Source organism: Pleurotus ostreatus (genome assembly GCF_014466165.1).
Source record: "Pleurotus ostreatus strain PC9 chromosome Unknown scaffold_3, whole genome shotgun sequence".
NCBI classification, from domain to species: domain Eukaryota; kingdom Fungi; phylum Basidiomycota; class Agaricomycetes; order Agaricales; family Pleurotaceae; genus Pleurotus; species Pleurotus ostreatus.
In genome coordinates this window covers 236,236-249,421 of record NW_023503158.1, presented here as the reverse complement: position 1 = coordinate 249,421, position 13,186 = coordinate 236,236, and the positions used below count along the sequence as shown (strand labels likewise).

Below are 13,186 nucleotides of genomic sequence, written 5' to 3'. Positions count from 1 at the left end.
ATCCGCTTCTCATCCAGATGGACCTTGGGCAAATGCTGAGTACCACGTATCGATCATGGGTAGCGCTCAGTAAAAGGCCCGCGTTGTCTAATGGCTATGACGTCAGACTTCTATCGAGTAAGAGCATCTGGAGGTTGCGGGTTCGAGTCCCGCCGTGGGTTTGTATTTTGCACCAGTTACTTCCAAGTACCATAGGAGCGCCCTGTGTTGAATAGGAGGTGCATCTTTCGCAGTCCCCAACCCTAACTCCAGCTCTTCGGAGACATTCAACGAATAACCGCTGGGAAGGCCTTCTGGCCATGTATTGCCTTATGTTTTCCTCATGTCAAAACCGCGGCACTGTATATAAACCGCAAGGCCACAGCTTTGCCTCCTTGTCCCCTCGCCTTCCTTGAACTACTTCGCAAGATGGCTGCAGCCGCCAAATTCTATGAAACGGTACAGCCAGAATGGCCTTCTCCACGAGTATCAGTTCTTGTGCAATACACTGCCACAATCCTCGAAGACGACTGCTTCGAGGAGTACTATCCTCGCTTTAAACACGAGGCGAAGGGGTACGCATCAGCCTCTTTATGCTATCTCACCAGACTGAACGAGAGTGTAAAGTCTACTGGACGACGTCGTCAACCTATGCAGAAGTCGACGCAAGCCAGATATTACGAAGCTAGCAAGGGTCTGCGATGACGCTCAAATACGTCTCGAGTCATTGTTGGAGCCGGTGAGTTGAACTACGACAGGCTTGAATCCTCGTGTAAGTTAATACTAACAACAACTAGCTCGGTACCGATTTACGCAAAGATTTCCAAGCAGACTATGCTACTGCAGTGGCCGAGGACGCAAGCACTGAAGGGTGGAGCCCTTTAAGCCTGTTCAGCAAGGTATGCTTAGACGTTTCGCTGAATTGTTATTACGGAACGATGATAATCCACCCCAGAGTTCGCGAAAAGAGCTCGGAGGGAAGTTTAAGAATGTTCGAACTATTCATTGCGCAAAAGGATCACTTGATGACGAAAGTGATTGGGAGAATAGCTTCGGTAAGCTCGTTTGTAAACCGATCGCTCACCATCCGTGCTAATCACTTTTGGAGTAGCCGACTACTACGCGCTTGACCCGGTGTTTCTCGTCCTTTGGCAGTCGATGCTCCTAAGATCCGTCAAGGTGCACTTGAATCCGCGTATATACGGATATTCCAAGACGTCGGGGAAATGGATGCAGCTGTCCTTTCGACAGACCATTCAGAATGTCGGCGCTGGCCCGTTCTACATTCTCTGCGACAGACAATTGCCGATCACCTTCGGCGGTCAGCTATACGGCAACATTTTTCAGCAACAGAATGGACAATCTCAATATTTGTTGAAACGTGGGCCACAAGTTCTCTTTTGTTCAATCACTACTTAATCTCTGAGTTATTAGGACCTTCGGGACAGCTTGTGAGAGTCTACGCTCCATCAGTAGGCAATGTGACGGCGAAATGGAACAAGGATTCGAAGACCAGTGTTCTACCAGACTACGTGCCCGTATTCCCTTCGATCCTGCACGAAGTCGATAAAAGTTGGACCGTTGAACACACCGACATATCTGGTCTCATTCCCGAGGACGATAGGTTCCAAGAAACATCGAAACCATCCAAAGTATTCGAGCCGATTCGGATGCATGAGCCAAATCAGGGCCGCAAAGATACCCTATCCACACTCTGTGATTCGTCACTCGCTCCTGACCCCAACGACATGCCCGTACCAACTCTTCGTCCTCCCCCAACGAGGGTGGGGACGGACGATACTTTGGTCGACGCAGCCATACTGCCCATAATTCGACTCAACCAAAAACATACAGAACGTGCCATGCCTCCACATATCAGTATCCCACTCCGAAAAGATATATCTAAATTCTCTCCATCCACCCCTGTTTCGACTCCCTTGTTAACCCCTCAATCGGCACTGGCTGGGATGATGATGTCCGCCGTTAACCTTGCTGCTGTTGGTGGAGGTCGTGGCCTCCCGATGCACACCCCCGTATCGCCTGAATCTGCGGGAAAGAAGGTAGGCTAACTTATTACAGTAGCTGAACACTGATAACCTCTAGGTGTTTTAGCACTGGTATTCACGACAACTAAAGTCCCTTAGTCCTGGAGTATGATAAGCGGGGTTCATTGCGATACCACATGTCTGGAGGCGCTGGCGGGTCTGCGCATAATCGTTAATCGTGTACTTTGTGTTACATGTAGTTTGTACAAGTGTCAGCTGAAGCCTATGCTTTCTTTCTCGGCTACTATGGGGCGGCCTTCTTCACAGGATGAAGGTTGATCTTAAGCGACTTCAGCGAGGTTACTGCATCAGTAATGCTTTTCGGGACGTCGCTCCCAAACTTAGCCACCACAGCGTCCGCCAAAGCCTGGATCTCCACAAGAGGATCTCCTTCCGCGTAATCAAAGTAGTTGAATCCCGGCCCCGCAAACGTCCCATCGCCCAGTGGTTGAGTCACCAGCCATTCGCAGAGGGGCTTCAGTGCGCCTGTCATGATAGGGAAGATACTCCCGACGAACTCGTCACGGCGATCGTCTTTGCGGGAATGTTTCCAGCAATTTTCAATCGTCAATAAGAGCAAGCAGTACGTAGCATCCGATAGCCCGGCCACCTAATAAGGGTGAGTGCCATCTGGGGGCCATACGGGGCAAGACGTACGGCGGCTATCTTCGGGTCCTTGTAATCTGGCGTCTTTGGGTTATCGATGGTCTTGATGACAGCGGGTGGTGGGGCTTGTAAGAGCTTCGCGAACTGGAAGAAATGGGCTAGTTCACTGGGATCTTCATCATGGGACGAGCCCCCCGCGCCTTCTCCTTGCTCAATGATAGTATCGAACGCTGCGGCGGCAGTCTTGATATCTACTACCTGTATAATGCCCCCAGATGGACGTGTACGGTAGATTTTATCGTCCGACGAGAATTGAAAATCGGCGGATGTGGGGTCAATAAGATCAGGAATCTTCGGCAAGAGATTATTCATCGCTGTGGGGGGAAACTAAGCTACATGACCGTCGGTCATGGCTCTCATTGGACCCACCGATCTTGATTGCATCATAGAATTGACCGAGACTGTGATATTGCTCTGATTCCGGTGCAGAACCACTGACCTCCGGGAGCTCGACCTATGTACACTTCATTGTCAATATGGATGCCCAAGTATGTGAAGTACTGCGGACGAACGTGGAGATATGAGAGGACCTGGTAAAGGTCGGGCCTGCGAAGGGCGAGAACAACGGGCGGGTCTGCGTGCCCTGCCATGTGCATGGGGTATTTGGGGAAATACTCCAAGTGTCCTTTCTTAGGGTACAGGGTGGGACTTCCACCAATGGCCTTCAGCGCATTACCAGCGAGCACTAAATGCAGCATCTCCTGAATGACGACGGCTACGGGCCGCGAGCATCAGAGCTGATAACCGTAGAAGCTGGGTACGGAACCTTACAGAATAACGCGGTGCGGGCATTTGTTTTATCGTTGGCTTGATCGACGGAGTACATGCCGTACAGATATGTGGGGATTGTGCTGAGCTCGACCATTATCGCCAGCTGCAAATGCTCCTGCAGAGTCTTGACATCGTCGATATGCGCGACGCCGTCTTCGACTCTATCGGGCTTGGGCAAGGTGAATGAACCGAAACGGGGCAGCCAAGTCGGGTGTTGGCCGAGGACAACGTTTCCATAGCGTTCTCCGGACATTTTGTATGGCGGGTAGGTGAGCAGTATGAAGATGCGACTCCTTGAACGATGCTGGGTATTTATAACGGCAGGACGTAGAATGTCGCAGAATGCATCTGAGATCTATGTCGTACCTGGGGGGGGGTTCATTGACCTATCAGAATCGTCGAGGGTGTAATACGAGACAGCACGAACACTTTCTAGACGTCCAAACTCCACACGATCGAACTCATGGATCATATTATCAGACCGCAATTATGCCAATGTCTATGGCGGTGTCGACTAGAAGCCTCGGACCCTTGCGTACGAGATCCATACCGATCCATATAGGAGCGAAGGCGATAGGCGAAGAGATAATGATAATCAGATGCTATTTCTGGAATAAAATGGCTTGCGGATGGCGAGTAATTCCACTTACTCCCCCGGGCGTTTGCCTGCGATCATAAGCGTCAGTATATGATTCGAAATATAGAAGCAGAGAAGGTCGTATCATCCCCCAGTAACATGGGTCATGCCAGGATACAGGTACTTGGTCTTGTCAGAAGTCGGCGCGCAACGATTATCCCGCAGTAGACACGATAAGACGAAGCAACCTGTGGAGACGACTCATGACTGATCTTCGACGTTTCATTGGCTGGAAGTAAATGAGTCCAGATTATTCAAGCTAGGGTCTTGGGGCGGAGGAGCCAAGGGATCGGGGATATAGATCTACCTATTTGCGAGCTATTGAGAGCAGCATTCCGCCTGTTCGTGGCAAAAATGGTGTGGGGCCCAGTCGGATTCAGAATCTAGGGTACGGGTATCATACAAGAAGTATTGGGGCCTACAAAGGAACGCACAATTACAAACGAATCTAGAGTTTTTAGTAGAGTCACTTTACAGAACAAAGACAGACGAGGCAGCACCAACGAGTGCCAGACTTGTGAAAATCAAGAAGCCACTTGGAAGGGAGTGAGGCAAGGCGCTGTTGTTGTTCGTATTGCCTCCAGACGTATCAGAAGTGGAGTTGCCAGAACCTGCGGCACCACCAGAGCCCGGGCCAGAGGTTCCGGAAAATGTGGGAGCGGAACCCGACGAAACCGTAGTAGGAGTTGCAGCAGCGTCCGCATTATAAACCCGGATGTAAGGAATTTCGAAGTACGCCTCGTTGTAGTTGCTTCCGTCGCCAAGCACGTTATCCTCGTACTACGACCAAGAAATATCAGGGATGCGGCGGTGGTGCTGGGGAACAAGGACTTACGCAATTCTTCGTGGGCGGGGGACATGTCTGGTTGTAGACAGGAGTGGCGCTGTGCGATGGATGGATGAGAAGCTAGTAGCATGAAGAGACGGAGAGGGTCTTACAAGTCGCCACAAAGTGTGAGGTCCAAGATGATTTGTTGCGGGGTGAAATGGTCTTCAATCTTGCAGCTGGACGACGGCCACGCGGCTGAAGGCGTGCCCCAAGAAGAAGTATCGAGCGATGAAGACGCCGTGGCACTTCGCAGATTCTCTGGTAGGTCAGGGCGCTATTATCAACGGTCATTAAAATCTCCGAGGTAAAGCAGACGCGAGGACGCACACTGAAGAACCATATAAATATCCCAGACACGTCGATTTGGGTAGCAAACACTCCGCCCCCAGCGGCATTGAAGGCGGTGCCATAGCTGGCTGGCTTTTGTTCCTGGACAACGCAGCCGGGGACTCCTTGCTGAGTTGAACAATCCGTGATCGTCGATTTCCCCGTCTGCGTCGCATTGGCGGCCTGAACACAGCCGGGAGTCGTATGCAGGGCCATTTGGTTGAAAGTTCGTCGGTTCACGCCTTCGATAATATCGATTTCTCCTACATCAGGCCACTTGCCGTTCGTACCTCGTGTCCAGAATGCTGGCCAGACCTGTAACCAATGAGTCTCTGTTCCTTGCCGGGAAAATAGACACTAACAGAGCATCCAAAGGGCATGTGGACGATATCGATTATTATTAGACTGCCAACACCATAGGCCTCATTGCCCTCGAGCCGAATCTACGGAGGCGCGCTTAGCTCCCACTGTTTCGTTCCCTCAACCCGGAGAGCTCACCGAATTCCGTTTGTTTGGCCAAACGACGGTAGACGAGTTGTCCACCTTGATAATTGTATTACCAGCGCCGTTCGTGAATGCCAGTCGTTGCGAAGTAGCGGCTGATTGTCCCAAGAATTGAACATCGCCTGAAAAGCAGCCACTGGCTGTGAAAATGCTTGTCTTAACAGAACGAATGTTCGTACCGTTCGTTAACCCAGCATCTGTCTGGTCGAAAAAAGTCCAGTGATCAAAAAAGGTCGAACCGCTGTAGTCCCGAATCGGAGAATATGCGGCGTATGCCCCTAAAATTGCTTGCAAGACGCAGACTCTTCGTAGCCAGCGCCCTGCAGCCATTACTATGAGAGGTTCGGAAGAGACGATAAATTCGAAGTGAGTCAAACACGCTACGATCCCTTTATATTATTCGCGGGAAAATCAAACGCTAGCAAAGATAGAATACAAGTGATTTGTAGTTCTTTCACGTTGGATCTTCACAGGGCGGAATATGATGCCCGCACGATGCAGATGGCGAAAAAATTGATTCTGACCTCACATTCATCAACACTGAGCCAGGCGTTGTTTCTGTCGATACTACTAGTCATACTAGACAAAAGTTTAACCGCTTTACCTGTCAGTGTTCCATTGGCACGTCTGTATGGACCGTGACGCTACTAGATGCATAATAATAAAGCGAATGTACGATTATAACGGTAAACCCGGGCGTCCACATTAACTACTACATAAGATGTCCGAAATGAGCGATGCGATGCAATACGATGAGGGGAAAACAAGTGCTCGGTCCATGATAAAAAGGATAGTAATATGTCTATGATTCCGAGAGAATCTGGTCTATGGAACGGTTCAAGAAATCCTTGCGTGAGCTCAGGTCAGCCTTCGGGAACTTGGTTGCCATGGCGTCTCTGGTAGTTCTGAAAGTACGTCAGTTACATTACCCACTTCAAGAATCGACTAAACCTCACTTCTTCGTAACAGTCATCAAGTCTTGAGTACTGAGATAATTTCGGAGGGCGGTGAATAATTCTTCGTCCGTTGGATTCGGGTTCAGACTCGGACCGGCAAACGGATTAGCTGTTGTGGCCATGGAGAACGTCGATATTGGCCGTTGTGCTGCCCCGAGGCCTGGAGGCGGCATGAAAGCACCGGACTGACCAGACTGTGACCCACCAAAGGACCCGCCGAACATATTCATGCCAGGCATCATACCCGGCCCCATCATCCCATAGGCACTGCCTCCAGTATTCTGATACGGTATAGGACCCATGCCCATGCCCATGCCCATCGCGGTAGGTCCGCCGTAGTCAGATCCACCGGCGACGGAGCCTGGGCCGCCGCCAAAAGGCATGATGGGTAGCTGAGGCATTGAGCCATACTGAGACATCGGAGGCTGTCTTTGACCAGCATGGATGGACATGTTGCTGTGGGATTGCTGACTACCACTGTTACCATTGCGATTCGAGACAGTGAGGTTGGTATCGCGGTAATAGTCACCAGCCTGCGAAGCTTGGTGATACGAATGCGGTGACTCCTCGCGTGATCCAGGAATCCGAGATCTTGGTTTACTGTAGCCTGTCTCGCCCGAGTGTTGGGAACCTCTCTCCCAAGCTTCTGCCTCATATTCTGCGAATGATAAGAAAGGTGCAAATGACGAAGAAACGGGGGAGCTGACCGCTAAACTTCTTGAGGGGAATCATAGACTCATCGAACTTGTCATCCTCGTTTACAATGACCTTCTTCTCCTTGCCTTCACCAATCACAAGACGGGTGTTTCCCCAACCGAATTCATCCATGCACCAGAACGAGTATACGGGAAGGAAGAAGCTGTACACTGGATACCTGCGGGCAAGGTTAGATACGGAATGGAGTAAGAAAGTACTGGGAACCTCGGACGTACGAGAGGATGTAGACCACCATCCATCCTATTAGCATGAATTCCCGTTTGATGAGGAAGATGAGAGCCTAACAAAGTTTAGTAGTCGGATACCCCCGTTAAGGTGAAGTACTTACCTGCAAACCATAAACTGCAGCGATCATGATAATGGAAAGGGTTGGGACGGGTGCATGTTGGGTAGTGACGATCACAATGAGATAAACCAACTGCGTAGGGAAGTCAGTTCACAAGAATTCAATAAGAGTAGTTATAGTTATACGTACATAGACGACGGTAGCAGGCAAGATCTGTGTATTTATTTCATCAGTATTACAAGGATTCACTTAAAGCGGCAAGGCTCACCAAAGTACTCAGCAAATCGAGGAAGACGAAGAAGCGCATGGAGAAGCAACAAAAGCCAAAGAGCTCAGGGAGGAGGACCAATTCGCACAGATTGTGGATGGTAGAGTTGATCCATCTACGACGTTGAGAGAACAGGATGCGCCAGGATTCCGGAGCCATAGTATGAGCGAGAGCATCTGCACAGAATTTCGTCTTGAAGGTGGGGAAATGCTTCATCATCAGCGTTGTCAAAAACCGATCTTCACCGAGGGAGAACAAGTTCTTCTTGTGCAGTGTGTCGACGTTCGGTTCCGAGTACTCCTCAATGATGCGATTGGAAATGATGATGGGCCTGCCCTTGTCGGCAGTCCGGATGCGGTAGAGAGAGAAACAACCGGGCAAGCAGGTGACTGAGCCGAACAAACTCTCGAAAGACTTGCTCAAATGATGGGAGATATAGTATTCGTAAACTTGAATCATAGTCCACCAAGAGCCTTCCTCGTTTTCGAGTTTGGTTTCACCACAGATACCAATGATACTGGAGTCATCGGCGCAGGAGGCAACCAAACGATTAACGGAGTCGGGGGTAACCGTCTGAAGAGCACTGTTAACAGAGGCGACACTAGTGGTACTGGGATACTCACTGTATCGGCATCGACGGTGAAGATATACTCATAGAAGGCAGGGTCAATTCCGATAACATTTCTCATTTGGTGGTAAATTTCGAGCTCTAGTGGTGACATAGGCGCATCGAAATGAACGCGGTTGAGGTAGTGCATGAGGAGGATTTGACTGTCACGTTTGCCGCGATTGCCAGGCTTCGATCGCTCCGTTGGTTTTCCAACCTTGACAACGACCATGTACCTAGTCAAATAATCTTGAGCTAAATTGTCATCGAGGTGCAAGGTGAAGAACTTACGGAACAACATGACCTTCAAACTCGTACAACCCAGAGTATACCTTGCCGTAGTTGAGGGCCCTCGACCCTTCGCCAACAGACTTAAACAACAACGGCTCAGGATCGAGCTTCGGGTCGACGCCGAGGATATCGAGAACAATTCTTGGGGTTGTACGATCGTTCCCGCTGCCAATAATGTTGCCGTCGCAGATGATGAAGATTAGCTTGCGTTTGTCATCGTAGTTGAGAGCTGCCAAGGAGTCGATAGTCCTTCGAAGCGAGTCCTCTCCTTCCGTATAGCAAGGAACTTGACAAAGCACGAATTTGTCTTGTAGTTCGGGGGAACGCCGGCCACCAAGTTGGAGAGCAGCCAGAAACTTGAGAACCATGGACGCCATAATGATGATAGACACTGCGAGGAGGACGTAGTTTTGAACTAAGCATCTAGCCGACTTCCTGAAGTCCACTTCACCCGCGTAGAAGAGGTTGTTCAAGCAATTAACGTTCCTAGACGCCGTCTGAGGATCCAGCGAAGCGAGGACTCTGTTCAGAGACTCTGTAACGTCTTTTCCAGCTTGTCGTTTGAAGACATCAGTAATATCTTGGTTCACAAACTGGAAGCTATCCACGGTAGCAGGATTGGATGATTGACTGTTGATGTAATCGGTGAAGTCGTAGAGCTTGTTTTCCCAAACTGCCCATATCCTGGAGCGGCATCGCAGAATTAGCAAAGCGTAAGTAAGTTACGGATTGCTTACTTCTGAATGTCATCGTCGGATGCTTGAGCTTCGATATCCTTCCTTTCAAAAACTACAGGACCTTTGCGAAATTGTTTTATCGTCGGTAGGAACCGCGAAGTATACCAATCGTTCTGTTGCAGGGCAGCCGACGGGAGACTAGCAATGCTGCCACTCTTGTGCATCGCCGTTGGCGCGATATTCGTGAAGTTCTTGACGGTAAGTTCAAGCAACGGATCCGTAACGAGATCCGGACAAGCCAACGTCAGTGGTGGAGGGAAATAGTTCGAGAGGTCCTGTCCAGCCACCGCCTCCAAGGTATCCCTCCCATTGCTAACCATGCCTTGGATGTTGGCATGATCTCCGTGGACGAACTTGGTGACATCATATACGAACCCGTGGATCGCGACGTAGAAGTCGTTGTCGCCTGTATGCTGTGCCACTTCGTTGAGAGACCAAACTTTGTCTGCATTCGGGCACAGGAGCCGTCCAAAGAAGACGATATAGAAGATGACAGTAGCGTTGAGAAGGAAGATGAGGAGGAAGATCGCAAGTTTTTCTCGCCAAGCGAGTCGAATATCAGGGCGTTTCATCCTCCCAAGATGGGTAAGTAAGAACGATGGGATCCAGCCAGTCAACCCCCACACTACCCATAACCAGATTCGTCTTGTCCGACTAGTAGGGAGTTCCTCGACAGCATTGGGAGCGGCATTAACGACCATAGCGTCCGCTTCCTTGGAGACAGAGTAAGGAGGAGCTGACGGCGAGCTCGGTTCCTTTGAATCACTTCCCCAAGCCCCGTTATCATCTTCGCCGCCCAGTCCGCCCCTCATAGTATGCCCAAGGTTAGGCGTCTGCAGACCTCCCGATCCATATCCACCATTGTTACGATCGTCGAACAGATTCCCCTCACCGCCGCGAGCGAGTAAATTGTCGGCGCTCTCGTTGTAATAGCCTGTTGGCGCAGATAGACCATTGTCATGAGTGTACTCCGTGTTATCGTCTGGCATTACACTCTCGTCATCCTCAACTCCTCCATCCTTCGCCATTTTCCGCATCTCCCTCTCGACGGCTCGGATTCCATCTTCAACGGTCTTCCAAGCGCCGTACGACAGCCATACAGACCGATGACCTATGACAAAATCCTCTCCTTCTTTCCACCCGTTAGCCCTCGCGCATTGCGTTATCCTCTCAATGTCGGAGCCACGCATTGTGGGCACGTAACGCTCGCAGAACGCGGAGTGCTCATAGTCAACAGCGAACTCCATGCTTCGTCGAGATGCAATGTCAGGAAGGAGCATAGACCGAATTTGGGATTTCACGCGGCGCTTGTCGAAGGAGTTTGGAGAGCCAGAGTCATTGGGACGGATGCAAGAGACCGTCCAAAGCTTCATTTGATCGAGGGTGGCGAAAATCTCAGAGAGGGTGAAGTTGAGTTGAGTCGTTATGGGATAGACTTTGCTTGGGTCGAGCCGTGGGTGGGGCTCTATCTGCGGAGGGGATCCATCGGGCCCACAGACGGGGGTGGGGGGACGGAGGGGCCGCGACGATACTTGCGCCTGGACAATGATGTTCTCGTCTTTGCTGTGCTTCTCCGTGGCCATACTCGGGCCAGAGACCAACTTCGATACAAAGCTATCTGTAGAATTGCGAAGGAGGGAGACGAAAGCAGAGTCCAATATATCGGAATCCTTCTCAACGAAGGAGGAGACGTCATAAGAGACGGATCCAGCGTAGTGATTGATACCAAACAGGTTGCGATCTTGGTTGCCACCGATGTTCGGGCTAGCTACAAACGAAGCGTGAACACCGAACTTCGAAACCAAGTCCTGCAATAGATCATCGTTCATATGCTCGCCGGCCTTGCCCGACTTGAACGACGAGCACGCCTTATTCAGTGCCCCCAAAACACCTCCCGGTTTGCGCTGCGATCGCTCGTCAAGCGAAGCGCCTCTAAGCAATTCAACGCAGGCACCGTTGTCCATCGTGGATATGGCCGGCAGCGTAATGCCATCACCCGAAATTTGTGAGTTAAAACCAATGGAATCTTCGAAAGTATGGCGCAGGACATATGACTGAAGTATCTCGTCAGAGAAGTTGATGGCGAACTCCTCGAAGGCGTTTTGCCCGTACGCAGAGACTAGAGGCATCGCGCCGGACAAAGACATCGATCCTGTTCCAGTGGGTCCACGGGTCTGATAGCCGGGCTGATCGAAGAGGACAATCTGAGTGGGAGGAGGGGGGTCGTTGACGCTTGGGGCTACCCGATGATTGGACGTTTCAACGATGTAAGCAAATAGAATTGCATAGAGGTCGCGAACAAGCTGGTCACGTTGGCGGGAACTTTGCTGAGCGTTGAGAAGGACGGTGTATAACTCCTTGCGGACATAGCTCGTCTTGTTGGTGAGAGTCTGACTAAGATCTTCTGATGACACGCCGAGTAGGCGCGCAGCATTTTCAAGGACTAGAAGATTCGAAACGTAGGCAGATACATCGTGCGCGTCGCCGTCCTGAAACTGGATGTTGCCTAGGGTTAGAATAGCAACGAGGAGGCTAAAGATCGAGGACATGTGCTTGGGTTTGAAGGACAATGTCCGCAAGGCAGCACGCAAGTCCGACATGGCGATGGAGTCGTCACTGAAGGGACCTGAAGGAAGGCGATAGCACCCCGAGGATGCAAGGAGGGCGTAGTCCGAGGGATCCTCCAGATTGAACTGATCACGTTCTGTAGAGGTTGCACCGGCTAGGAATTGGTAAAATACGTGGTAAGTGCGCTCTTCGTGTGTAAGCCTCGTGAGGCGGGACTTGTCTAGTCCGTACGCAAGGACCTTCGCAGAGCTTATACGCCCTCGGTCGTTGAAGTGAAGTTCGAAGTACCGGCCATGCCGCGAAGCATTGGGGTTCATAAGGGTTTTAGCGTTCCCGAAGGAGTCTAGGACAGTAGCAAAGGCTTTGACCTGCTCCGCTACTCTAGCCTCCTTCTTCGAGTGTGTAGACAATCGCAAAATCTGATTCATGAAGAGGCGCAAGCTTGAGGTTTTTCCCGAACCTGTAATCCCTCTGCCCGAGCGTTGGAAAGTATTGCAAACAAAAAGCGGACAACGTACCTAGCAAGCACCCCTTGCGACTCGTTCCGCCGTCGCATCAGTAGATATACTCGGGCTGCCAAATCATATAGATGCGGCTGCAGCGGTTTCGGAGAATCTACCATGGGCATGCTGGTATCCTTGTAACACCGTTCTTCGTAGTCCTTAGCGCTGACATCGTTAACGTTGGCAAGTGTCTTGTAAGGGTTTACGGCGACGAGATGGGTAGCCCCAATCCTTGTGTATGGTAAGTCAGCGCGGAAACGAGCTTGGAGGACGCCAAGGATGGCGTCGTCAGATGGATAAATGGTGGCCGCGCCAGAAGAAGAGACGAGGTCGACAAGATCGCCAGAAGCAATGGCTTGTGTTGCATGGTTCGAGGCCATGTCCTACGAAGGGAGAAGAAGAAGGAAAAGAGAGAAAACAGCGCCTTCGCTGTAGAGAACGTTGAGGAAGAAAATAGGTGAGGTGGTGGCCAAGGAGACTGTGAGAATCAGAATA

The 13,186-nt window shown here is 50.8% G+C and overlaps 4 protein-coding genes and 1 non-coding gene across 5 annotated transcripts; 2 read left to right on the top strand and 3 right to left on the bottom strand.

Moving 5' to 3' along the window:
- Positions 1 to 76: 76 nt before the first annotated feature.
- On the top strand, positions 77 to 161 carry PC9H_004518. Its single transcript has one exon. It is a non-coding gene; the product is annotated as a tRNA-Arg (tRNA).
- A 247-nt stretch (positions 162 to 408) lies between these two features.
- PC9H_004517 (uncharacterized protein) lies at positions 409 to 2,091 on the top strand (the record flags this gene model as incomplete). The annotated part of the gene is made up of 7 exons (XM_036774101.1): positions 409 to 554; positions 607 to 718; positions 777 to 878; positions 935 to 1,034; positions 1,091 to 1,360; positions 1,414 to 2,039; positions 2,083 to 2,091. 7 exons carry the CDS (start codon positions 409 to 411, stop codon positions 2,089 to 2,091), a joined length of 1,365 nt encoding a protein of 454 aa, XP_036632603.1.
- Positions 2,092 to 2,268: 177 nt separating this feature from the next.
- Positions 2,269 to 3,714, bottom strand: PC9H_004516 (uncharacterized protein; the record flags this gene model as incomplete). The annotated part of the gene is made up of 5 exons (XM_036774100.1): positions 2,269 to 2,634; positions 2,682 to 3,004; positions 3,060 to 3,144; positions 3,203 to 3,405; positions 3,462 to 3,714. The coding sequence occupies 5 exons, from the start codon at positions 3,712 to 3,714 to the stop codon at positions 2,269 to 2,271; spliced, it is 1,230 nt and encodes a 409-aa protein (XP_036632602.1).
- An 855-nt stretch (positions 3,715 to 4,569) lies between these two features.
- PC9H_004515 (uncharacterized protein) lies at positions 4,570 to 6,088 on the bottom strand (the record flags this gene model as incomplete). The annotated part of the gene is made up of 7 exons (XM_036774099.1): positions 4,570 to 4,878; positions 4,934 to 4,982; positions 5,038 to 5,201; positions 5,255 to 5,569; positions 5,617 to 5,697; positions 5,753 to 5,880; positions 5,938 to 6,088. The coding sequence occupies 7 exons, from the start codon at positions 6,086 to 6,088 to the stop codon at positions 4,570 to 4,572; spliced, it is 1,197 nt and encodes a 398-aa protein (XP_036632601.1).
- Positions 6,089 to 6,560: 472 nt separating this feature from the next.
- PC9H_004514 (uncharacterized protein) lies at positions 6,561 to 13,071 on the bottom strand (the record flags this gene model as incomplete). Its single annotated transcript, XM_036774098.1, has 11 exons — positions 6,561 to 6,663; positions 6,715 to 7,372; positions 7,422 to 7,588; positions 7,647 to 7,711; positions 7,760 to 7,849; positions 7,907 to 7,930; positions 7,986 to 8,558; positions 8,609 to 8,828; positions 8,884 to 9,567; positions 9,621 to 12,659; positions 12,707 to 13,071. 11 exons carry the CDS (start codon positions 13,069 to 13,071, stop codon positions 6,561 to 6,563), a joined length of 5,988 nt encoding a protein of 1,995 aa, XP_036632600.1.
- Positions 13,072 to 13,186: the final 115 nt, after the last annotated feature.